This window comes from Lepidochelys kempii, chromosome 7 (assembly GCF_965140285.1).
Source record: "Lepidochelys kempii isolate rLepKem1 chromosome 7, rLepKem1.hap1, whole genome shotgun sequence".
Classification (NCBI taxonomy): Eukaryota; Metazoa; Chordata; order Testudines; family Cheloniidae; genus Lepidochelys; species Lepidochelys kempii.
Window position 1 is genome coordinate 72,333,264 of NC_136386.1, and position 23,840 is coordinate 72,357,103.

Here is a 23,840-nt window from a genome sequence, read left to right on the forward strand (position 1 = left end):
ATGGGCCCTTCAAGGTCTTCCAGTGCAGAGGGCATCGCTCTGCGAGCAGAAAACTCCTTTTTAATAACATGCTCTCCCAACCCTAGATATCTGTACACTTAAATACACTCGGACTCGGGCGGTTTTCTTAGCTGAACAAACATCGCCCCGATAAAGCCCGGCGTGACTTTTCCAGCAGCAGGCAGGAACCAGGCGCCTCCCCTCCCGCCGAAGAGCGCAGCTTAAAGGACCAGGAAGCCAACGGAGGAAGCGGCTTGGTGTTGGTGCTTTTATTGTACGGATGCTACAAACCCCAGGGGTGGGCGGCAGGGGCTGACTGCAGAGCCTGCTTCGTTGTCCCCGCAGCCCTTAAATACCGAGCAGCTCATCTGTGACTAGAGGAGGAGCAGGCTGGGCCGCAGGAGCGAGGGAAGCAGCGGCCAGCTGGCCAAGGACTCGCTGCCTCCCGCTCCCTGATCTCCGGCTGCTGCCCGGGAACACAAGACACACGTGGGGAAAAAATCACCAGCTGGCAGCTGGGGCCGTGCGAGTGCTGGTGGGGGGCAGGGAGCTCGTGCACCCAGCCGCCCGCCGGGGGAAGGGCAGGCAAGGAGCTGATCGCCCTGCCGGGGACTGGAGGAGATGGGGCTGAGCCTGTGAATTTGAGGGACGAAGGATCCAGCCCAGCAGCTGAGGCCCCAGGACCCATGTCTGGTAAGTGCCGGAGTTGGCCTGTAGGGGCCCAGGGCATCCCCCGGCCAGGGGGTTGTGGGGCGCAATCGAAGGGGAGCTAGTCAGGTGTAACTTGGGGCTCAGATCTCTGCCCGCCCCACACCTAGGGCCAGTGTCCTTGGAACAATGTGGGGGTGCTGAGCCATTGAACTAAACCCCCACAGTGGGGGTGCTGAGCCATTGAACTCAACTCTAAACCCTGCATATGTTGGAAACCACTTCAAGCCAAAGGGTGCAACAGCACCCCCAGTACCCCTTGTCCTGGGGAGGTCAGGGCTGGGGCTGGACACTTAGCTGCCCAAGCACCAAGAGGAGGGCGATGCCTGGTATGCAGGGGCCACACAGGCACAGCTATTCTCCCCCTTTCACCTCCCCAATGTCTCCGGGGCCTGGATACCAAACCATTACCAGCTATTCATCACCTAGGAGAGGGGGCATGTCAGTACCAGGCTAGGTCGCCTCCAGGACCCCATGCCTGCATCAATCTCATCCTTGCTCTTCTCTGATATAGGTTCCTGTGAACCCAATCTGAACTGAAATTTCCCTCCTCTTCAGAAATCCAGCCCCTGTCCACACTGCTCCTCAGGCAAACGATTTTCTAAGGTTCCTGAGTTGCTGAAATCTCCAGATTGCTTCTGTGCTGGGGGACTGCCCTGCTCCAATCTGCTAATATGCTCCTTAAATAAATAGAATAATAAACTCTTCAGAAAAGCTTAGTTATGGATCCAAAGCAGAACTTTGCAGCTTCCTTCAACCCATCTCTAGTAACAATTGTGAACATGAACTACTATACAGTTATTCACCTCTCCTCCAGAACTCCAGCTATGAAGCACAGTCCCCCTAATTCTCAGGTCTCCCACTTGATTTTATTATATGCCCTTGGTTCATATGGTTTATATGCCCTTGGTTCTCAACTATAATGAGAATGAAGAGGAAAATACATTGCAGATCTGAGACTTGAGTATGAATTAATATGTGAGGCACTGCTGCCTGACTATATAACCACAATACAGTTTATTTGGTATGGTATCAGTATGGTCATTTTTCAGGCTGCAGATTTACCAGAGAACGGTGGGAAGGATGGGGAGTGGTAGGAGGAGAAAGCTTATATGCACAGCTATTTTTGCAAATAATAAACAAGAGACTATAAGCCTGAGGGAGACAGAAAGTCCACCCATCAAAATATTGTGTGTGCTAAAATCAAGGATAATATCTTACATATGTTGATAGCTCATCCTTACAGAGCAAGAGGTTGGAGGAGATTAACTGAATGTTCTAACTGGTTCTGTCCATCTCTAACTTCTATGCTCTATATCATACATACAGTACACCAATTTCTCATGAACATAGGTAGTTATTTAATCATACAAACATTTTTTTTCTTATACACAACCAATCACACCTATTTTAATAGCTGTCTTTCTGATTTATGCCACACTGTATCCTCCTAATCTGTTGGCTACTGCTGTTGGCTTAACCAGATAAGGCAAACCTCTTAAAAAAAGACAATAAGCCAAATTCTGCTTTAGATAAACGGGTGAATTCTAAGCAGGTCTGTTGAATCCAGTAAAATTCCTGTGGATTTACCCAAATATGAATAAAAGATTAATGTGCTGTCAGTGGGTCAGAAATGTTTAATGGCATGATTCAACAGTGAACAAATTAATCTCACTGAATTTGCGCAAATGTTAAGAGCTCATTCTCTTTGGATTTACTTCATTGCATTCCATGGATGGCTGTTGTAGTTACACCACAACACCTATTGGTTTATTGTCACTGATGGTTGTGTGGATAAGGCTGCATGGGCAGGCTACCTAAGCAGAACACAGGATGGTTGGAAAAGGAGTAAGTGCTCAGAAATGGAGAGAAGGAAATATATTGAAAACAGAGAAATAGCAAAGAAGATAAGTGGGTTAAGCTTTTATGGCCCTTGAAATGCTTGCCTTTCTTTAATATACATACATCAGGGTGGAGAATAAAACCATGAACCATACAAACATTTGCAGTGCAGATATTACACCTGTGGAACTATTTCATTTTTACCAGTGTTCATTTTATCATGGAATTTAGCTAGAAGACTTACCTTCATCAGACACTTCTCACTCTGCTCTTCAAAAAGCAATGGATAAAGATTTGTACATATGCCAGTTTTACCTACATGACGGTTTCAGTGGAAATTTATGAGTATGCTCTCAAAGACTAACAGGTAATGTGCATCTACAGAAGTTCTTTGGTCAAGAGCGAATTTCTGAGTTGCCAGTTTCCCCAAACTTCAAAGTTATGCAACAGTTAAGAAATTAGGTTGCCAGTTTAGCACATCCAGACTTTCAACCCACAGCAAACAGGCAAATGAGTTTCCCAAAGCAATTATTACAATCATAGGTTGGATATGTTTTGGTTTCTAGACACACTCTCTTCAGATTACAAGAGAAAAGAAAAAGATGACATTCATTGTTCTGAAAAGTCCATATGTTGGTTGAGAGGCAGGGGAAGATATAAAAGCAGATTAAAAAATAAACAAAAAAGAAGTATGATCACAACTTCTATTTAATCACACAGAGATCAGACTAGATCATCTAATGGTCCTTTCTGGCCCTAAAAATCTTTGAATGAATAGTTTTTGCTTGTATTGCCATGAGAGCTGCTGATTAAATACAGCACCTCTACCACACCTCAGGAGGAGATAAAGAAGAGCAGGGAATTCAGAAATAACATGTATGTGTGAAGTATAATTGGAAGTATCGCTACCAGAGAACCATTTACACACTTTGTACTATTTGGTCACTTCAAAATCTGAACAAATATTTTATCCAGTATTATTTACTGAAAGCAGACTGTGCTTGATGTTGTACAAATAAGACAGGATTCCTCTTCCATCACAAAAAGAGTTTAGAATCTAGTTCAGAACTTCAAATACAGCCAGAACAATTCAGAAATCAGAGAGAAGCCTGGTTTCAAATAACACCAAACTCTGGGAAAGTTCAGCTCCAGATCTAGACTTTGTGGCTCCGGCCCATGTGACCCCAAAACATATCACCAGGGAATAGCATGAACTTGAGAAATTTTGCAATGATCAGCATTAAAAGTCTTTGCAGAAAAAAAAATGTGTTTTAAGGAAGGGGTTTAAAGCAATAGAAGGAGGTTGTCTGGAGCCTTCAAAAGAAGAGAGAGTTAAAAGCCTAAGGGGAGTCCTGGAGTAGGAGAACACAACAGATGCAGTTAGGAGGGAAGTGATTCTGTCGGTAAAATTAATCACTTACAAAAAGTGAGGCATAAGAAAAGGAAATGCAAGGAAACCTCATAGAGGACACCAAGCACATTCAGAGCTCACCACACTTTCAGCAATCAGAAGGAATTGCAGAACTGTTGTGGCGACTCCCTCTTTTATGCCCTTGGAATGCTATACAAGGGAAGTGATGAGGGGCCCCATTGACTATGCTCACTAAAAGATTTAGGGGGCTCTTGTTCCTATGTGTAAGAAGATTGAGAGGCCACACTGAAGGAAGTGGCTTTACACCACCTCAGCGCCTCCCTCTATTCTGGGGCTGAGGGTTGACATTTTAGTCCCCAGCTCAGGTTACAGCAGCCTGAGGGGTTACTTCGCAATGCCCCCAATGCCCCAGACTGTTCCAGCAGCCAGGAACAGCCAGGTTCCCTGGATAGGAATGCATCTCTCCCCACTAGGAATCTATGTGGCATGCCACTTGCACCAAAGACTCCTGCTTGGGGTGGCATAGCACTGGCTATGGTGGCTCTGATTTCCAATGGAGTTCCTGGTCTGGGTGGTGGTGGGGCCTTATGGTCTCTTTATGGCTTCTGTATTCCAGCAGAGATAGCATAAAGTAGCTCTGGGATACCAATGAATTGAGTCCATTATCAACATCCAACTTTTGTTCTTTACTGAATAAGAGATCCTCATCAAGGAATCTCTGCATATTCATCTTAAATTAAAGCATCTTTGATATTTTGATAAATTATCTTCATTTTTGCTGGCTACAAAACTGCTCTTTCAGGGTTTCATTTTTATCTTAAGAAATCAGGATTCAGGATACAACTTTTAGATGACGTGCCTGAGCTGATCTTTTCAGATCAGGAAACATACGTATCCTCTAATTCTGTTTTGTTGTGTTTCTAAACCTCCTTTGTACTAAAGATTCTTTGCTTTGTTTCATTTTTAAACTATGTTTTGCTTTTTTCTTCATTTGGACACACTGTCTCAACTGAACATTGAAGAAAAAGGAAACAAATCAAAGTAATGGTATAATGTGATGCCTGGTATTTCACCTCTATTGTCTAGCCTGTTTTTCCTGTAATGGGAGTACTACAAGATCTCTCATGATAATTGGAATAAAAATAAGAAAGCTTTGGCATTTACTTATATTCCATGCAGGTTCTTATTCCATGCTCATCATCAAAGTATCTGATCATCTTCCAGTAGAGTATTAAGAGATGTAACTAATATCTATCAGGTGTTTGGTTCTCCCATCCTCTACCCACGGGAGTGTTTTGTTTTGGTAGGTTTTTGTTAACTATATGTTGCTATATATTTGTGTTAGAGAAAGCAGGTCAAAGAAATGTGCTTTGCAGATGGAGTGGAAGATGGTGAGGGTTTGTGACGGCCACTAGGTTCTGAAGGAATTCATTCCAGTCTCAGACTGGACCCCCAAGAAAACTCTTGAGGGTCAAATTCTATTTCCAAAGTTTCAGCCAGTATAATTGACAGTGAAATAAGCAAATCCATTCTCATAAATCTTTCAGCAAACCAAAAAACTGTAAGCTCTTAGTCTTAGGAGCATTTTCTTAAATTTAAATATTCCTGTCCAAAAAACCCTATATGTATTGATGATCCCACTTTGTATGCTTTCCTGTAACCAGAACAGGTAGCTGCTGTGGCTGGAGGTGTAATAGGAGCAATCCTTTTATTGATCCTTATTGGAATAGCAGTGTATCTGCTTTGGAAGAAGATATGCCTCCTACCTTCCTATGAGGAACTCCCCAATTCAGTCACACCAACACATCCAGATGCCAGTCTGGAGGATCAGACTTTAAGCCAGCAATCTTCGGCAATTCAACCAAAAAGCATAAGGTGAATAGACGTCTCCTTCTTCTTATGGGCTACTGTTTATCAAGCTACATACTTCTCTACCTGCCAAAGACCCAAATGTGGGACAATGTATGACAGGAACCCAAAATGATGCGGGGAGGGGGAGAAATCAGTCATGTAGGAAAGGTAAAATGCTGTGGGATTCATGCCTTTAGGGTAAGTGACTGTTACTATAACCTCAGTTCAGTAATTCTTTATTTCCGATGTATATAATATAATTTAACAATAAAAAAGGTGGGGAAACCAAATTGACTTGGAACATGGATAACTTTGTTGGTTCTCAAACTCTGATCCATGGCCCAGAGCCCTTCCTGGTGGTCCTTAGAATGAAACATTTTAAGAACCAAGCAGTGAGAATTTTGGACATGGGGGAAGGTAATTAATGAGCTAATGAAGTAGTCGACTGAAAAAGTTGGAGAGCTACTGATCTGCTCAATCTCAATCTCTAAAACAAAAAAGTTCAATTGATTCTTTTTTTCTTTGAAGCATTAATTAAAGATAAGGAGAGGGGATCTGACTGAACGTTTACTTGTATGTAAGGTGCCCGCCATAATGAGGGCCACAAATCCCTGACTGGGACCTTTAGGTGCTACCTTCATACAAATAAATAACTTTCTATGATTTTTATATGGGCTAAACAAGGGGTATTGCATTATCAATCACATCCACCTAAGGACTAATGCAGCTACAAACGATTTCTGCAGAACTATGGAACTACAACTAAATGTATTATTCTCTGATTGAGTTTGGTTTCCTTAGTTAAACTGGAAGAGCTGTTTGTTGTTGTTCTGAGCAGAACTAGAAGCGTTCCGTTCATCATTCCACCAAAATTTCATGGGCGAGACTGGATTAACCTGACAAATGGAGAGCAGGTTCAGAAGGACAGTGACCCCTACGTGACTCCGGAGTCTGGACCCCGGTGTTCTTTTCACTCCTTGGGTATGATGACACTGCAAAGGTGGGACAGATTATTGGAAAGGAAGCTTGAGTACTGTGCAACACATTTGCTATGCAAATATTATACACTACAATTGTTATCTGTCCACACTCTGGAGTGATATTGATTATATATATATATATCAATCACAAAGTGTAGCTACACTACAGTATTCTACAGTAATAGCCCCAAACACTGTACTGTATGTTTAGATAGGAATTGGGCCAGAGTGGGGCCACCCCTTACACTGCTGTACAAGGGAGAGGGTAGAGCACAAGAAGCAAGTCTTTCCTTGCAAGTCCCTTCAATATAGGGACAACACAAGAGCTGCTGGGGGCTAGTGTCCAGTCAGTGCTAGCATCTCCCACAAGGGGCAGGCGTGGCCAGTTGCAGAAGGGAGCACGTGCTGCACTCTGGAGGGCTGGAACAAACAGCAGCTACATTCCCCCAGTAGTTGTCCAAGGCAGAGTCACTACAGAAGCCTCCATAACAATATTAAGAACAAAAGAGACGAGTGTACACACTCTCCTCAACCTTTAGGGGAAAGGGAATTCAGAGGCAGAATTTATAAACAGAGAAAGACTGTGAATAAATAAAAGCTTTACATGGTTTCCCTAAAGAGGCAGTAGCTGTAAGAAATACTGCTGTAGTCCGAGGTTAACTTGCTTGGTTTTGTTTTTTATTTTGCAAAGCTGGAGCTTATGTCATAGGGTCTATCAACCCAGAGCTGTACAAGTTCCCTGAAGACAAGAGCGAGACAGACTTCCCTGAGTGCAACATTGGCCGTCTTTGGTTCTCAGTGGAATATGAGCAAGAGGCTGAAAGGCTTCTCGTCTCCTTGATAAAAGCTAGAAAACTGCAGCCTCCTACAGATTCCTGCAGTCCCTTTGTGAAAATTTATCTGCTGCCTGATGAAAGGCGTTACCTTCAGTCCAAAACCAAACGCAAAACCCTCAACCCTCAGTTTGATGAAAATTTTATTTTTCAGGTACTTGCCTTTTAACTGGAATGGTACATCTGATGTGTCACTCTGGATGTCAGGGAAACAAGATCACTAGGCTGTGCAGCCAGGAGGTCTATGTCATCTCATGGCGAACCTTTCCCGGCACATACATTGTCACAATGCCCTCTGGCTGTGAGGCAGTTTATTATTATTATTTGCACTGCCAGGGCCAGGCAAGGGTGTGTGTTTATGTTAGGCACTGTAAAAAACACAAAAAAGAGATGGTCCCATACCCCAACAAACTTACAAGCTAAGTCAAACAAATCTCATTTGATATTTCATCTCCACTATTTAGTTTACACCATTTTGCCTCAAGTAGCGTAGATACTGGCATCTTAATTTCTGATTTTTTTATAATATATTACGTTTATCATAGTTCTCCGTGCATTTATACAAATCAAAATACAACCTCAAAACCCAGAAGAAGCAGTGGGCATACTGGGATGCAGATTATCATAGCTATTTTGCTTGTAAGAAATATAAATATATATCCTATTTTAAGTACAGAAACTACATGCCCTAAAATATTTCAGAGATATATGCATCACACGTGTGGTAATGATAAATTGCAGGGCTATGTAATAAATTACATTGTTATATTGAAATGTTCTGCCTATTTTTGTACAGGTTTCTAGTAAGACATTGTGTCAACGGACTCTGAAGTTCTCACTCTACCATGTCGATAAACAGAAAAAGCACCATCTCCTAGGCCAAGTGATTTTTCCTTTGAAAAATGAGACATTAACTGGTGACAGCAAACTAGTAATTTGGAGAGATTTAGAAGCAGAAAACTTGGAGGTAGGCAACTAATTAAAGAGTACACTCATTAGGCAAATACCACTCTGTTTTGTATTTTTGAGCTTTCCCATGGTGATGGGCTTACTGGGGAGACTAGGGAGTTCTACAGAACATATATGTAGTATCCGCACATGGGCTCAGATGGGGCAGAGGAAGGCAAGATCGAATATGGGATTGTTTCTGTTAAAAGATGGGGATTAGTATTTACCGGGGTCCTAACGTGCGCTGTGGAGGAGGCAGTGTCACATGCAGCACTTTAACGCTTTAATGTTTCTCGTCACAGTGTTTAGCACAGGAATGAAATGGCTGCATTTGTACACAGCTGTCTCCCCAGCAGCTAGGATGAGGCGTAAAAGCCAAATGAAAAAACACCTGCTGCTGTTTGCTTCTGTTATGAATTAATGAGGACACAAGAAAGGCCCAGGACAAAGCAGGATGAACGATGCTGTATCCCAAATTAGGAGGAGGGATAGGAATGCAGGAAAGCTGCTGGCAAGCCCTCAGGGAAAGTTTTTCGTGTGTGTTAATATGACTCCGTGGGTAACACTTTCCTAACACATCAAGACGGTTTGACCACCATTTATGTAAAGCCAGAAGCTTGGTTAGTGACAGTTCTAAGACTACCTCATACTGAACAGTGCAGGGTTACTCCTGCTGGTGCTGGGGAACTGGGAGGAGGAGAAGATGGTTTCCTGCCTTGGGGGGTGAGGGTGCAGGGGGGGGAAGAGAGAGAGAGAGAGTGTGTATAAGGGTGGAGGGTGGGAAATGACACCTTGATAGCGCTGGGTGGATAAGAGGCACAGCTAAGACTGGGATCCACAAAGAAGGGTCAAATCCTGTTCACTGATGTAAATAACTATTTATGTGAATAAGGGCAAGCAGGTTTCAGTGGGAGGCGATAAAGTCAGAATCTCCTGCAAAGAACCAAAGAGCAATAATCACTATGTAGGCAATTATACCAGTGTTGGATTGTTCCTTTCAAATACCTCTAACAGTGAAATTCAGAGATGCTAGAATTCATGTCCCATTCCTAAAGTTGCAGAAATCACTGTTTTCCAATATATCTGACTGAAAAGAAAGCCTTTTAGATGCATTTTAATAGTGACCTTCCGCTTCCAAAGCCTCCTTCAGAGTACGGCGATATCCAGTTTTCTCTCAGCTACAATGACTACCTGAGCCGTCTCACTGTAGTGGTGCTGAGAGCGAAGGGATTAAAATTCCAGGATGAGAGAGAGATTGCCAGTGAGTATTACCTTCCTCTGTTACTACCCCTGGATTCCTGTTCTGGTTTGCTTCTTCCTGGCCCATCTTCCCAGTGCTTACGTTAAGTGACTCCACTGACCGGCCAAACACCAGGGAGATTTAATTTCTGCACAGAAGCAAACTGTGTTGTGTTCCGGTGCTAACTAGATTTGGATATTTGCTGTTTGCGTATTCATTGGGTGGGAAAGTGGTTTGCAGAGAGGAGGGAAATGAAAGGAAGGCAAGACACTTAGCAAATCCTGTTGTGTCCTGCTTTGCCTCCATTACAACCTAAGGAAGCTGCGGGTAGAGCATTGCACCGGTGAATCTGCTGTTACAGTTGAGAGAGCATGTCCAGGACAAACCCTGTATTTCTGAAGTTAGTGTTCAGCCCAGAAGCAAATGATTTTTGGAAGGTCTGTTGGGCCATTTTGGAGATGTCCCTGGGATTTCAGCATGTGGACTGAAGGCAGACTAGGGCTCAATGGGCAAGGAAATCTGTTGAACATGTCCGTTGCTCAAGACAAAGATTGATGGCAAGAAAAAGCACAGCAGATAGAGGAGGCAGGAAACATGGCTTTGGACAAGTATACAGTTACCACTGAACTTTCAAAGCATGAAAAATGTATATAGGTTTAAAATGCATATATATTTGTAACAGCACTAATATAGTCTGTTAGTAGATGTTTGCTGCTCAGGTAATAGCTAGCAAGACACTGACATTCCCTTAGTTTTAGGTCTGATCATACCTGTTCTTTTTAATGATTTGAAATCTCCAAGTGCTAAAATCACACAGGCTCTTTAATTAAAGATGGCCATATACGAGTGCACAGTCAGGCTTTTTTCCAGTATGTAGATCCAATGTGAATCAAAGCTTGTGTGTGGCACATCTTGATAAGTAGGCCCTGTCCTTGAAATAGGTCTCAACCGGGCCTCCATTTTTGTGGGGCATAATATTGTGTCTACAAATAAGGAGGCGTGTGGGATTGTGCCTGCAATTAACTGTGGATGCAAATGGTTTGGCCTGGTGTCCTTGGCCAAGCTTTGTTCTCCCAACATCCTTTTATGTAGTGAATATCAGCTGATTGCTGTCCTTCAGTCTGGGGGGAAAGTGGAGACGGGGGCTGCATTTCAGAGTTGATGTATGTAGAGAATGGTCCAAAACCCCGCAGATCCAAACATCCTGAACTGGTGGATATTCAAATACATCTCTGAATCCAACAGTGTCCGTCTCTAGTGATTTGTGAAGTGATTGGAGATAAAAGGAGCCATATCAATGTAAAAGATTTTCTCTTACAGTTGAGTACAGTTTAATTTTCTCTACAGAGATCTTCAGTAGCTGTATTTGTAAAGTGCGTAGAGTGACAGTCTCATTGATGGAGATAAACGGTCTTTGTACAAGATATCTATAAAGATCCAGGCAGTGGGACTCATGCTATTAACCCCAGAATGAATGCTCTCTCAAAATTTTTTATAACATTACTAGAGATGAATTTGCCTTGTTTAGGCCAGGAATGTTGTAAGAGGAGTTGTACAGTAGGAGCAGCACTGAAAATACCCATATTTCTAGTAAGCAAAGTCATGACCTAATAGGCAATGCCTCTGCAGTAAGAGGTAAATAATGGACAGGCAGAGAACAACTATTATAAATGGCACTAGACAGCGAACAGCTAGCTAAGATAAGGATGTTTATAAAACTGACTTCCGGGAGATGAATTGCAAATGAGGTGAATGTAGGGTCCTTAGATTGGAAGAGGCTAAGGCAGGGGTTCTGCAACGTGTGTGAACTCTGTGTGTGTGTGTGTGAACTCTGTGTGTGCGTGCACACACACAAGCGCATTCCTCTCACAGCTCATCTCTGCTCTGGCCCAAAGTGCAGGATTTTAAATTTTGCAGCAGTAAAAGTCTGATTAAATTTGCTTCTTTCAACACATCGGCCATTGAGCGACTGTGTTAATTTGATGCCAGGCTCTTGCACATTATTACAGTAATCAGTGCACTGACAGGGCTGTGGAAGCTCTCCAGGAGGAAGGAAGGAAGGAAATGCTGTCAATAAGCAATTCCTCAGGATAAATGGCTAAAATTTAAAGACCTTTAAACAAACAGCCCTTATTTCCTTTGATAATGCCCACTGCTACAGCTGACTTAGTGACTGCAGATTCTCTGGCAAATCCTAAAGGGAAGAACTTGATTGAGAAGGCTCTTACAGTTTATAGGCTGTCTGTTTCCATACTGGTTGTTGTTAATTATGATTATGTGTATTACTATAGCCCTTAGGATCCTCAATCATGGACCAGGGCCCCAGTGTGCTAAGTGCTGTACAAACACAGAACAAAGAAAAGGTCCCTTCCCCAAAAAGCTGATCTTGAGAGCAAGGGCTTTGAATTCTATAGCAAGGTATAGGCCAATAAGGGAATGTTTACTGGTTGATTAAAACTTGAGTGACTTTAGTGCTTGTGTAAATGAGGAGTAGCTTGAGCCAGGCTTAGTGCAGGCAGTTTATGGGCTAACTTCTTTAAGCCAAGGCCTACCACAATCGACATACCTCAGTCATTGGGTGAAAAGCCACCTACTCTGAAAAATCCATGGTCTCTCTTGAGGAGAAACTGCTGACTAACTAAGTTTGTGATGTAGATAAACCAGGACTAAAATGTTAATCTCCAAACTCCTGTTTGGAACCACTGATTTCCATTGATTTGAAGGGGAGCAGGATCAATAAGTCACCTGAGATTTAAGTTGAACTCAGGTCCCTATAGATGAAAATCTCATGTACTATCTACAGTGGGTCACAGAGCATCTAAAACATCATCTATAATTTACTTGAACTTCCAAATGTCCCTTCAAAAGCTGGTTCTCTAGCTATAAGGATAATCCACAATGATACCAAAACAATTGTTCTTCTGATCAAAGACCATTATTCATGCAAAACCAAGATATGAGCTAAAAGGAATTGAGAAATTACATCACTCAAAACCAATTTAGCAAGATTAAAAAAGAGACTGGATATTTATATGGAAATCAAGAATATCCAATTATTATGTATCTAGTTATCATAATGAACTATAACAACATTTTGGAAGGGATATTAAATCATCTGCTTCAGGGTTTAAGTCAATCCCTAACCACAGAGACCAGGAGGAGATCCATGCTGGGTGAGTGTGGAAGGGAATTATCTTACATTTGCCTATTGCTGCGTTTTTGCCCCTTTCCCTCAGAGACTGGATACTGGACTACACGGACCTTGAGTTTGACTCAAAATGGTAATTCCTAAACTTTATCTTCAAAAACTACTAATTGAAAGTGGGGTTATGTTCTTACTCTGAAGATGATTGGGCTCCCCATACCATTCCCCAGTGAATCAGACTGTTCAGGACCAGCCTTAGCATATTTTTAATTAGTTTTGCAATAAAGACTGGAAATGATGGTGTGCCTGAGTGGCAGGGAGTAATAAACAATTGCAGCAGAGGAGCTCTTATTTCTCCCTCAGGAAAACATTACTGTTTAGCCACCAAGATCAACCTTCTTCTATGCTTGCCAGTGAATACTGAAGCTGAAGAGGGAAAATGGAATCATTTAGAGGCTGCTTTGGCTCTTATTTTCAAATGTTGGCTGAACACCACTGAGGAGCAGGGTCAGTCCAGACAGAAAGCAAGGAAGACTTTTTCTTGCTATTCTTTCCCCACCCCACCCTTCTTTTTCTATTTTGCACGGTCTCTTAGAACAGTGGTTCTCAAACTAGGACCGCCGCTTGTTCAGGGAATGCCCCTGACAGGCCAGGCTGGTTTGTTTACCTGCCACGTCCATAGGTTCGGCCGATTGCGGCTCCCACTGGCCGTGGTTCGCCGCTCCAGGCCAATGGGGGCTGCAGGAAGGGCGGCCAGCACATTCCTTGGCCCACGCCACTTCCCGCAGCCCCCATTGGCCTGGAGCAGTGAACCGCGGCTAGTGGGCGGCGCGATCGGCCAAACCTGCGGATGCGGCAGGTAAACAAACCAGCCCGGCCCGTCAGGGGCTTTTCCTGAACTAGGGGCAGCCCTAGTTTGAGAACCACTGTCTGTAGAAGAAATAATCAACCAACCAAAGAGACAATTTTAAACAACCACCAGACACCTCTTTATTTCCCAACTGCCAATACCTTCTGCAAATTTACCCATCCACTCAAGGGAGGATAAAAAGTCAATGAGACGCAACTATCTGCTTAAGTGCAGTCTTGAACAGGGATTCTGCCTTCCTGAATGAGGGTCTAAATAGTTAGTGTGCTCACTAGATAATGTCATTGCATATTGCCATCCTTCTGCATGTATCATTAGGCTTTCATCTGATTAGTTTTATGACCTAATTTGATTTAAATATAGTTTCTGAAATCATGAAATTGTTTTGAATTATCTTTATCTTTTTCCTCTCAAGTGCCCCTGACATGTTGTTTTCTTCTTCTTGGAATTTTTTTTCACCTCAGGTGTGTATATCAAAGTGTCCCTAATGAACCACAATAAATTCATTAAATGTAAAAAGACAACAGCTGTTCTGGGATCTCCCAATCCAGTCTATAACGAAACCTTCAGCTTCAAGGCAGACCAGACGGAGCTGGATACAGCAAGCCTGAGCCTCTCTGTGCTCCAGAGTGCTGAGGGAGACAGTAAGAAAACAGAATTTACTATATCTGAGATATACTAAAGCTCTTCCTAGGTTCTTGTACATTTGCAGAAAGGCAAGGTTTACTCTTGATAATTCTAAACACAGGAGAGTCACAGTAACCTGCATGATAACCATCAGGAGCTAATGGACAGCCAGGTATTTCAGAGGCTGTTGTTTAGATGACTAAACCACCAGAAGAAAGCTTAAAAGAGCTGGCATTTAAAAAATGGTTTTAAATACAATTCATGTTAGCTGTCATTCATTCTATAGCATTCTAATCATGTACATTTTTGAGTCTCACAGTGAGGAAAATGAAAAACAATCATTTTAGAGCCATTCACTAGTCTGTTTGGGTATGTTCCTTACATATTTTTCAGAGATTGGATATATCTGGAATGTTCTTTGATATTAGATATCTAATATGATATTAGAATGACATTTGGAAATTCTCCACACATATACTCATAAATCCAATACTTGCTTTACAGCAACATCAGTAAAGAAGTAATCTAGACAGACAACAGTTTGTCATTTGAAATTTGGGTTGGGAAAGAGGGAACCTGTTCCAAAGATTTGAGATTAACTGAAACTTTAAATCAGCACCAGAACTGCTACAATCTAGTCAATTTCTGTATATTAGCAGCTGCATTCTGCTCTCTCTCTAGCCCAAGCATGAATTCAGTATTGAAACGCAAAAGCTTTCATGGGGTTACCATATAAAATGTTTAGGTGAATGGACTGGCTTTGTGGGATTGGTAATGGCCTGCATTGTAATTAAGATGTAAACGTATAACCGTTTTTATGTGAGGATCTTAAAGTGCTTTACACACACGAACACTTCTCTGTGAGACAGGTTCAGATGACATCCCCATTTTACATATGGGTAATTGAGGCTTGGAACAGTTAAGTGATTTGCCCACTGTCTCAGAGTCATTGGCAGAGCCAGAAACAGAACCCAGATCTTCTGACTCCCAGTCAGGTGCTCCACTAACTAAATATGCTTCCTCCATGAGCCAAAAGCCTTTCACCTTCCAACATTGGTCTGAATCCTAGCCAACTTGGTGGTGACCACAGCAGGGCACATCTTTGAAATACATCTCTAGGTGGAAGGATTTGAGGAGATAAAGATTGGTCTGCCCAGAACTGTAGCTCTGACTGGCAGCACACTGTAAGTGATGGAACAGGCTGAAGCTGATCTGACTGGGTGTGCGCCGCCTGCAATAGCTCCCAATAGCCGAGTCACTGGTGGGAACTCTGCCGTGGTAGGGGTGATCATCTTTAATGTGTGTGTACACTGAGAGAACACTATATCCCCAGATCTATAGCACACACTTTGATTGGAAATTTTGATTTAAAAAATACTCTCTCCTATTATACAGAGAGTAAAAGAAATGCTGTTGTTTCCCCCCGAGGTAAGAATCTAACCAGAACATAGTAAGGGTGCTGGCCACTAACCACACTCTTTTTTTCTATTCAGAAACCCACCTGCTGGGTCGTGTAGTGGTTGGGCCCTTCATGTACACGAGGGGCAAAGAGCTGGAACACTGGAATGAAATGATCAGCAAGCCCAAGGAGCTGGTTAAACGATGGCATGCTCTGTGCCGCAACACCTAATTGAGCAGCATCACTCTCTCTGAACAGCACCTGAAAGACAAAGGACTCCTTTAAAATGTAGACACACTCATATTTTTTCTGAATCCAAAGACAGGCACAGAAAACCTTTCCACCATTAACCTCTGCAACCAGCCAACAACTTAACATTTATCCTCCATTAAACATACAGAAAACTCAATCTCTCCTTGGCTGAAACAGAGTCTTCTCTCTCCCTCCAAAATGTTTTTCCAGTACTGTTTGATCAACATACAATAGATCACACAAAGCAGAAAGACAAACCAAGAGTGCTCTAATCCCGTGACCAGTTATTTGAGCTGCTAATCTTGGCCCTTGGTCACTAATTTCCTCATTTGGACTGAACCCCAAACAAGCTACAAACGGTCCTCAAGGATACTGGGCCTGATTCACCACTACACTATTTCAGTTCTAGACGAGTGCAGCTTTACTGAAATTAATGGAGTGCCAAAGGCATAGAACTGGACTAACATAATGGGGCCAATCAGGCTCAAAATATGTCAGCTGAATACAGTAAGCACAAGAAATACTTGAATTATCCAGGACAACTGCTTTATATTTCAAATCTAGTGTAAATCTGAATCTGGTTTATAATGACCCAGCAGCCATAACACATTTCTGTGAATCTCAACATAACACTGTACTTCTATCAACAGTTTAGTTGAATGTCTGCTATTGACTCCAAAATATAACACACCTTCTGGTGACACTGAAGACAAGGTAAAAGTATTGAAAATGGTGGCTAAAATTCTGATCATATTACAGCCTTGTTATTAGCTTAAACTCTGGCAGAATGAACTGTTGTGGTGGAGGTAGTGGTGATTCCTTCATTTCTTTATTAAGTAAAGTGGATCAACTATATTTTAATTAGAATAAAAGCAACAGGACAGCTGTCACTTCTTGATGGCTCACCTAGGACTTGAACACAGTACTTTTTACATCCTAACCTAAATTCATAAACCAGACCACCAAACTGCCTTCTAATGCAGCATTTAGTATAATATGTTTCAATCAGCATTGTAATCTTTGCAGTTGAGATAAAACAGACTTCCTTTAAAACCGGATACAGTGTTAATTAACCTAATATGTTAAAAGTAGAGCTCTCTTGAGAACCAGAGCACTTTTCCTTTTGAAAACATTGCTGCTGTCTGAAGGTGGTAGCATGAATTGGAATATGTCTGAAATGGGCAATAGTACAGTAGGTTCAAATCTGCCTGAGGTGCCAAGTGAAATATTTTGGGGGCTTCAATCTAATTGGGAGAAGTCATGTGGGATCCTCATATCTCATAGTTTGTTATGAATATGGTACAAGAGAGGTCCAATATTGGTGAATCAGGTGAAGACATATTGGACTGGTTATGTGAAGAAACTTGTAAAATACCTGGACACACTACGTCTGTCTTGAATCAATACTATTAAGTCCCCGAAACTTTGAATAGATCTGGTTTCCCAATTCTATTCCCCAAAAGCTGTTTAAAAACAGTCTAATATCAAGCAAGTCTGATTTGAGGAGGAAAACAATATACGACAGTGTGCTAACTATATTGTTATAGTAAAATTGTAATGGACGCTAAAATTACTCTTTGTGCATCCCCCGCTTAAGGTAGTAAAACCTAACTAATTTGGCTGTAAATGAAGGTAAACAATAATGTGTTTCAGTTAGTTAGGTTTTACTAGATGATGTGTGTGTTTATGTAGTTTAAATTTGTAACGTACTATATCTGTTAATGCTGCTAGGCTAGGAAACAAAGGATTTTTGTTTCTTTGCTTGCACTTTTCAAGTTGACAGCAAATCCATCTCTGTCTCGCTGCACAGTATCCTGTATGTAATTAAAAAAAACCCAGTACATTGCACCAATGCGGTCTCCTTTATCCATGCTTGTTATACATTACAGAATGACAAGTACTGTGACAACGGAAGGTTTGCTATTCATCGATTCTAAATGAAGTGATGGAGAAATGGATCTGAGGGGATTAAAGGATACTCATCAATAACCTTGCACCTGGGCTGTTGTCATGGGTGTTGGAATTGCTGTTCAAGGCTAATCTGACTAACAGAAGTTGGAAAGGTCACATCTGATTCCTCACTAGAGAATGCTGTTGCTCTAATACAAAACCACAAAAAAGACACATGACAGAACTGGGGGCAGATCCTTAGCTCATGTAAAATGCCATAACTCCATTGACTTGAAGTCAGTGGTGCAATGGCAAGTCACACCAGCTGATGTTTAGCCCATGGGTCTTTTATTGTCCTTGAGAGAGGTCTATGAAGATGAGGAATGAACTGTAATACTTACCGGTCCTCAATCACTTTCCTAGCTGGCATCTCCTCACTTCCTAAATATGGAAAGCACAAATATTCACAGTTGAATGTAAGCAATCATTCAATTCCTGGATTCAATTAATCCAGATCCTAAAAGTAGATAGAAAAGAAGAAACAGAAGCTGTAAGTTTGTATAAGATGCAGCATCTTTCACAGTATTTCCTATCACTATCCCCACAAATGAGAATTGCTTATTCAACAGTTGTTCTGCAGTTAGCATGTAGAGATGTGTACTTCTCTGAGTCATTCTCTAGCCATGTCAACACAGCTCCACAATGTAAATGACATATGTCATAGGATGAGATAGCCCTTTAAGGGATTTGGTGCTTACACTCATCCATACCAGGTCTAAACTGCCTTCCCAGATGATGGATTTTTTGAAGCTAGGCATTAGGTGTTTGCTTGGAGGTCACCTGATCCTCAGATAAAAGGTGATGCTTCTCATAAGAGGGGCCTTATCAACCAGTGGACAAGAGACCTGCAAGGAGCAGGAAGGCTCCTGCAGGAGACCCAGAGCTAGGAAGGCCCTGGGATGGGTCTTTCCACATCAACCAGATGGAAAGGCCTGGCTGGAGCTTCTTGCTTTGAGGGACAGGGAGAAAAGTCTTAGGGTATGTCTACACTATGAAATTAGGTCAAATTTATAGAAGTCGGTTTTGTAGAAAGCGTTTTTATACAGTCAATTGTGTGTGTGTCCCCACACAAATGCTCTAAGTGCATGTAGTCGGTGGAGTGTGTCCACAGTACCGAGGCAACCATTGACTTCCGGAGCGTTGCACTTTGGGTAACTATCCCACAGTTCCCGCAGTCTCCGCCGCCCATTTGAATTCTGGGTAAAAATCCCAGTGCCTGATGGGGCTAAAACATTGTCGCGGGTGGTTCTGGGTACATATCATCAGGCCCCCCTTCCCTCCCTCCTTCCATGAAAGCAAGGGCAGACAATCGTTTTGTGCCTTTTTTCTTGACTTACCTGTGCAGACGCCATACCATGGCAAGCATGGAGCCCGCTCAGCTAACCATCACCGTATGTCTCCTGGGTGCTGGCAGACGCGGTACCGCATTGCTACACAACAGCAGTTAATTGCCTTTTGGCAGCAGACAGTGCAGTATGACTGGTAGCCATCATCGACGTAGTCCTGGGTGCTCTTTTAATCGGGTGCCTGGGCAAACATGGGAGTGACTCAGCCAGGTCATTTCCCTTGTTTCGTCTCGTGGCAATTCAGTCCTACCGGCAGTGTGCTGTCTTTTAATCAGCAGCCAGCAGAAGACAATGGCCAGTAGTCATACTACACCGTCTTCTGCCGAGCACCCAGGAGATGACGATGGCTAGCGGTCGTACTGCACAGTCTGCTGCCAGCAAGATGTATAAAGATAGATGAAGTGGATCAAAACAAGAAATAGACCAGATTTGTTTTGTATTCATTTTCTCCTCCCTCCCTCCGTGAAATCAATGGCCTGCTAAACCCAGTTTTGAGTTCTATCCTTGAGGTTTGAGTTCTATCCTTGAGGGGGCCATTCAGTTTCTTGCAAAGCCACCCCCTTTGTTGATTTTAATTCCCTGTAAGCCATGTCGTCAGTCGCCCCTCCCTCTGTCAAGGCAATGGCAGACTATCGTTCCGCGCCTTTTCTCTGTGCAGACACCATACCACAGCAAGCATGAAGCCCGCTCAGATCACTTTGGCAATTAGGAGCACATTAAACACCACACGCATTATCCAGCAGTATACGCAGCACCAGAACCTGGCAAAGCGAAACCGGGGGAGTAGGCGACGTCAGCATGGTGACGAGAGTGATGAGGACATGGACACAGACTTCTCTCAAAGCACGGGCCCTGGCAATGTGGGCGTCATGGTGCTAATGGGGCAGGTTCATGTGGTGGAATGCCGATTCTGGGCTTGGGAAACAAGCACATACTGGTGGGACCGCATAGTGTTGCGGGTCTGGGACGATTCCCAGTGGCTGCGAAACTTTCACATGCGTAAGGGCACTTTCATGGAACTTTGTGACTTGCTTTCCCCTGCCCTGAGGCGCAAGAATACCAAGATGAGAGCAGCTCTCACAGTTGAGAAGTGAGTGGCAATAGCTCAGTGGAAGCTTGCAACGCCAGACATCTACCGGTCAGTCAGGAATCAATTTGGAGTGGGCAAATCTACTGTGGGGGCTGCTGTGATGCAAGTAGCCAACACAATCAAAGATCTGCTGATATCAAGGGTAGTGACCCTGGAAATGTGCAGATCATAGTGGATGGCTTTGCTGCAATGGGATTCCCTAACTGTGGTGGGGCCATAGACGGAACCCATATCCCTATCTTGGCACCAGAGCACCAAGCCGCCGAGTACATAAACCACAAGGGCTACTTTTCAATAGTGCTGCAAGCACTGGTGGATCACAAGGGATGTTTCACCAACATCAACGTAGGATGGCCAGGAAAGGTACATGATGCTTGCATCTTCAGGAACTCTGGTCTGTTTCAAAAGCTGCAGGAAGGGACTTTATTCCCAGACCAGAAAATAACCTTTGGGGATGTTGAAATGCCTATAGTTATCCTTGGGGACCCAGCCTACCCCTTAATGCCATGGCTCATGAAGCTATACACAGGCAGCCTGGACAGTAGTCAGGAGCTGTTCAACTATAGGCTGAGCAAGTGCAGAATGGTGGTAGGATGTGCATTTGGACGTTTAAAAGCGCACTGGCGCAGTTTACTGACTCGGTTAGACCTCAGTGAAACCAATATTCCCACTGTTATTACTGTTTGCTGTGTGCTCCACAATATCTGTGAGAGTAAGGGGGAAATGTTTATGGCAGGGTGGGAGGTTGAGGCAAATCACCTGGCTGCTGGTTACGCACAGCCAGACACCAGAGCAGTTAGAAGAGCACAGGAGGGCACAGTGCGCATCAGAGAGGCTTTGAAAACCAGTTTCATGACTGGCCAGGCTACGGTGTGAAAGTTCTGTTTGTTTCTCCTTGATGAAACCCCCTGCCCCTTGGTTCACTCTGCTTCCCTCTAAGTTAACCACCCTCCCCTCCTCCCTTTGATCACCACTTGCAGAGGCAATAAAGTCATTGTTGCTTCACATTCATGCATTCTTTATTAATTTATCACACAAATAGGGGGATAACTACCAAGGTAGCCCAGGAGAGGTGGTGGATGAGAGAAGCACCAGGAGGGGTGATGGAGGAGGGAAGGACAAGGCCACACAGCACTTTAAAAGTTTAAAACTTATTGAATGCCAGTCTTCTGTTGCTTGGGCAATCCTCTGGGGTGGAGTGGCTGGTGGCCGGAGGCCCCCCCCCCACCGCATTCTTGGGCATCTGGGTAAGGAGGCTATGGAACTTGGGGAGGAGGGCTGTTGGTCTGTGCTCCTGCTACCCTTCCTGCAGCTCAACCATACGCTGCAGCATATTACTTTGATCCTCCAACAGCCTCAGCATTGAGTCCTGCCTCCTCTCATCACGCTGCCACCACCTTTCAACTTCAGCCCTCTCTTCAGCCCGCCACTTACTCTCTTCAGCCTGCCACCTCTCCTCCCGGTCATTTTGTGCTTTCCTGCACTCTGACATTGTCTGCCTCCACGCATTCATCTGTGCTCTGTCAGTGTGGGAGGACAGCATGAGCTCAGAGAACATTTCATTGCAAGTGCATTTTTTTCGCCTTCTGATCTTCGCTAGTCTCTGGGAAGGAGAAGATCCTGTGATTCTTGAAACACATGCAGCTGGTGGAGAAAAAAAGGGACAGTGGTATTTAAAAAGACACATTTTATAGAACAATGGGTACTCTCTTTCACAGTAAACCTTGCTGTTAACATTACATACATAGCACATGTGCTTTCATTCCAAGGTTGCATTTTGCCTCCCCCAGCACGTAGCTACCCCCTCCCCCCATCCCGTGGCTAGCAGCGGGGAACATTTCTGTTAAGCTACAGGCAAACAGCCCAGCAGGAACAGGCACCTCTGAATGCCCCCTTAAGAAAAGCACCCTATTTCAACCAGGTGACCATGAATGATATCACTCTGCTGAGGATAACACAGAGAGATAAAGAACGGATGTTGTTTGAACGCCAGCAAACATACACTGCAATGTTTTGTTCTACAGTGATTCCCGAGTACGTGCTACTGGCCTGGACTGGTAAAGTGTCCTACCATGGTGGATGGAATAAGGCTGCCCTCCCCAGAAACCTTTTGCAAAGGCTTTGGGAGTACATCCAGGAGAGCTGCAAATGCCAGGGCAAATTAATCATTAAACATGCTTGCTTTTAAACCATGTATAGTATTTTAAAAAGGTACACCCACCAGAGGTCCCTTCTCTGCCTGGCGGGTCCGGGAGGCAGCCTTGGGTGGGTTCAGGGGGTACTGGCTCCAGGTCCAGGGTGAGAAACAGTTCCTGACTGTCGGGAAAACCGGTTTCTCTGCTTGCTTGCTGTGAGCTATCTTCCTCGTCCCCAAAACCTGCTTCCGTGTTGCCTCCATCTCCATTGAAGGACTCAAACAACAAGGCTGGGGTAGTGGTGGCTGAACCCCCTAAAATGGCATGCAGCTCATCATAGAAGTGGCATGTTTTGGGCTCTGACCTGGAGTGGCAGTTCACCTCTCTGGTAGGCTTGCCTCAGCTCCTTAAGTTTCACACGGCACTGCTTCGGGTCCCTGTTATGGCCTCTGTCCTTCATGTCCTGGGAGATTTTGACAAATGTTTTGGCATTTCGAAAACTGGAACAGAGTTCTGATAGCACGGATTCCTCTCCCCATACAGCGATCAGATCCCAGACCTCTCATTCAGTCCATGCTGGAGCTCTTTTGCGATTCTGTGACTGCATCATGGTCACCTCTGCTGATTACCTCTGCATGGTCACCTGCAGCTTGCCACGCTGGCCAAACAGGAAATTGAAATTCAAAAGTTTGCAGGCCTTTTCCTGTCTACCTGGCCAGTGCATCTGAGAGTGCTGTCCAGAGCGGTCACAATGGAGCACTCTGGAATAGCTCACGGAGGCCAATACCGTCTAATTGTGTCCACAGTACCCCAAATTCGACCCAGCAAGGCCAATTTCAGCGCTAATCCCCTTGTCGGGGGTGGAGTAAGGAAATTGATTTTAAGAGCCCTTTAAGTCGAAAAAAGGGGCTTCGTCGTGTGGACGGGTGCAGGGTTAAATCGATTTAACGCTGCTAAATTTGACTTCAACTCCTAGTGTAGAGCAGGGCTCAGGAACCATTGACTCCAGCAAGGGGCTTTAAGAACTGTTGTGCTGAAAAAAGTCTGTTTTTTATTTAAATTTACATTGAACTGTGATGTGTTAATAAACCAGACCACAAGGGGTACTGTTTGACAAATGAGAGCCTAAGTGCAGTAACTGAGGAGCTCAAGGGGAAGAAACTGAGGCAGTGGCAGGGCTCAAAGCCAGATTGGGTAAGGCCCTCTGCAACATTCACCTTGCAATGTGAAGCATTGCCAAGAAGCATAGCCAAG

At 43.7% G+C, this 23,840-nt stretch overlaps 1 protein-coding gene across 2 annotated transcripts; it reads left to right on the forward strand.

Annotated features, from left to right (window-relative positions):
• The first annotated feature begins 238 nt into the window (after nt 1–238).
• SYT15 (synaptotagmin 15) lies at nt 239–17,916 on the forward strand. Of its 2 annotated transcripts, XM_073353325.2 has the most exons (9): nt 239–693; nt 5,587–5,797; nt 6,612–6,754; nt 7,445–7,740; nt 8,383–8,553; nt 9,675–9,795; nt 13,011–13,055; nt 14,252–14,431; nt 15,908–17,916. In XM_073353325.2, the coding sequence occupies exons 1-9, from the start codon at nt 687–689 to the stop codon at nt 16,042–16,044; spliced, it is 1,311 nt and encodes a 436-aa protein (XP_073209426.1). In that variant the 5' UTR covers nt 239–686; the 3' UTR covers nt 16,045–17,916. The 2 variants fall into 2 exon arrangements, with proteins under 2 accessions (XP_073209426.1, XP_073209427.1); XM_073353326.2 differs by lacking the exon at nt 13,011–13,055.
• The last annotated feature ends 5,924 nt before the right edge of the window (nt 17,917–23,840 follow it).

Coding starts and splice junctions, on each gene's coding strand:
- SYT15 (XM_073353325.2), top strand. Junction 6,755..7,444: donor GTGTTCTTTTCACTCCTTGG/GTATGATGACAC, acceptor TATTTTGCAAAG/CTGGAGCTTATGTCATAGGG. Junction 14,432..15,907: donor CCAGAGTGCTGAGGGAGACA/GTAAGAAAACAG, acceptor TTTTCTATTCAG/AAACCCACCTGCTGGGTCGT.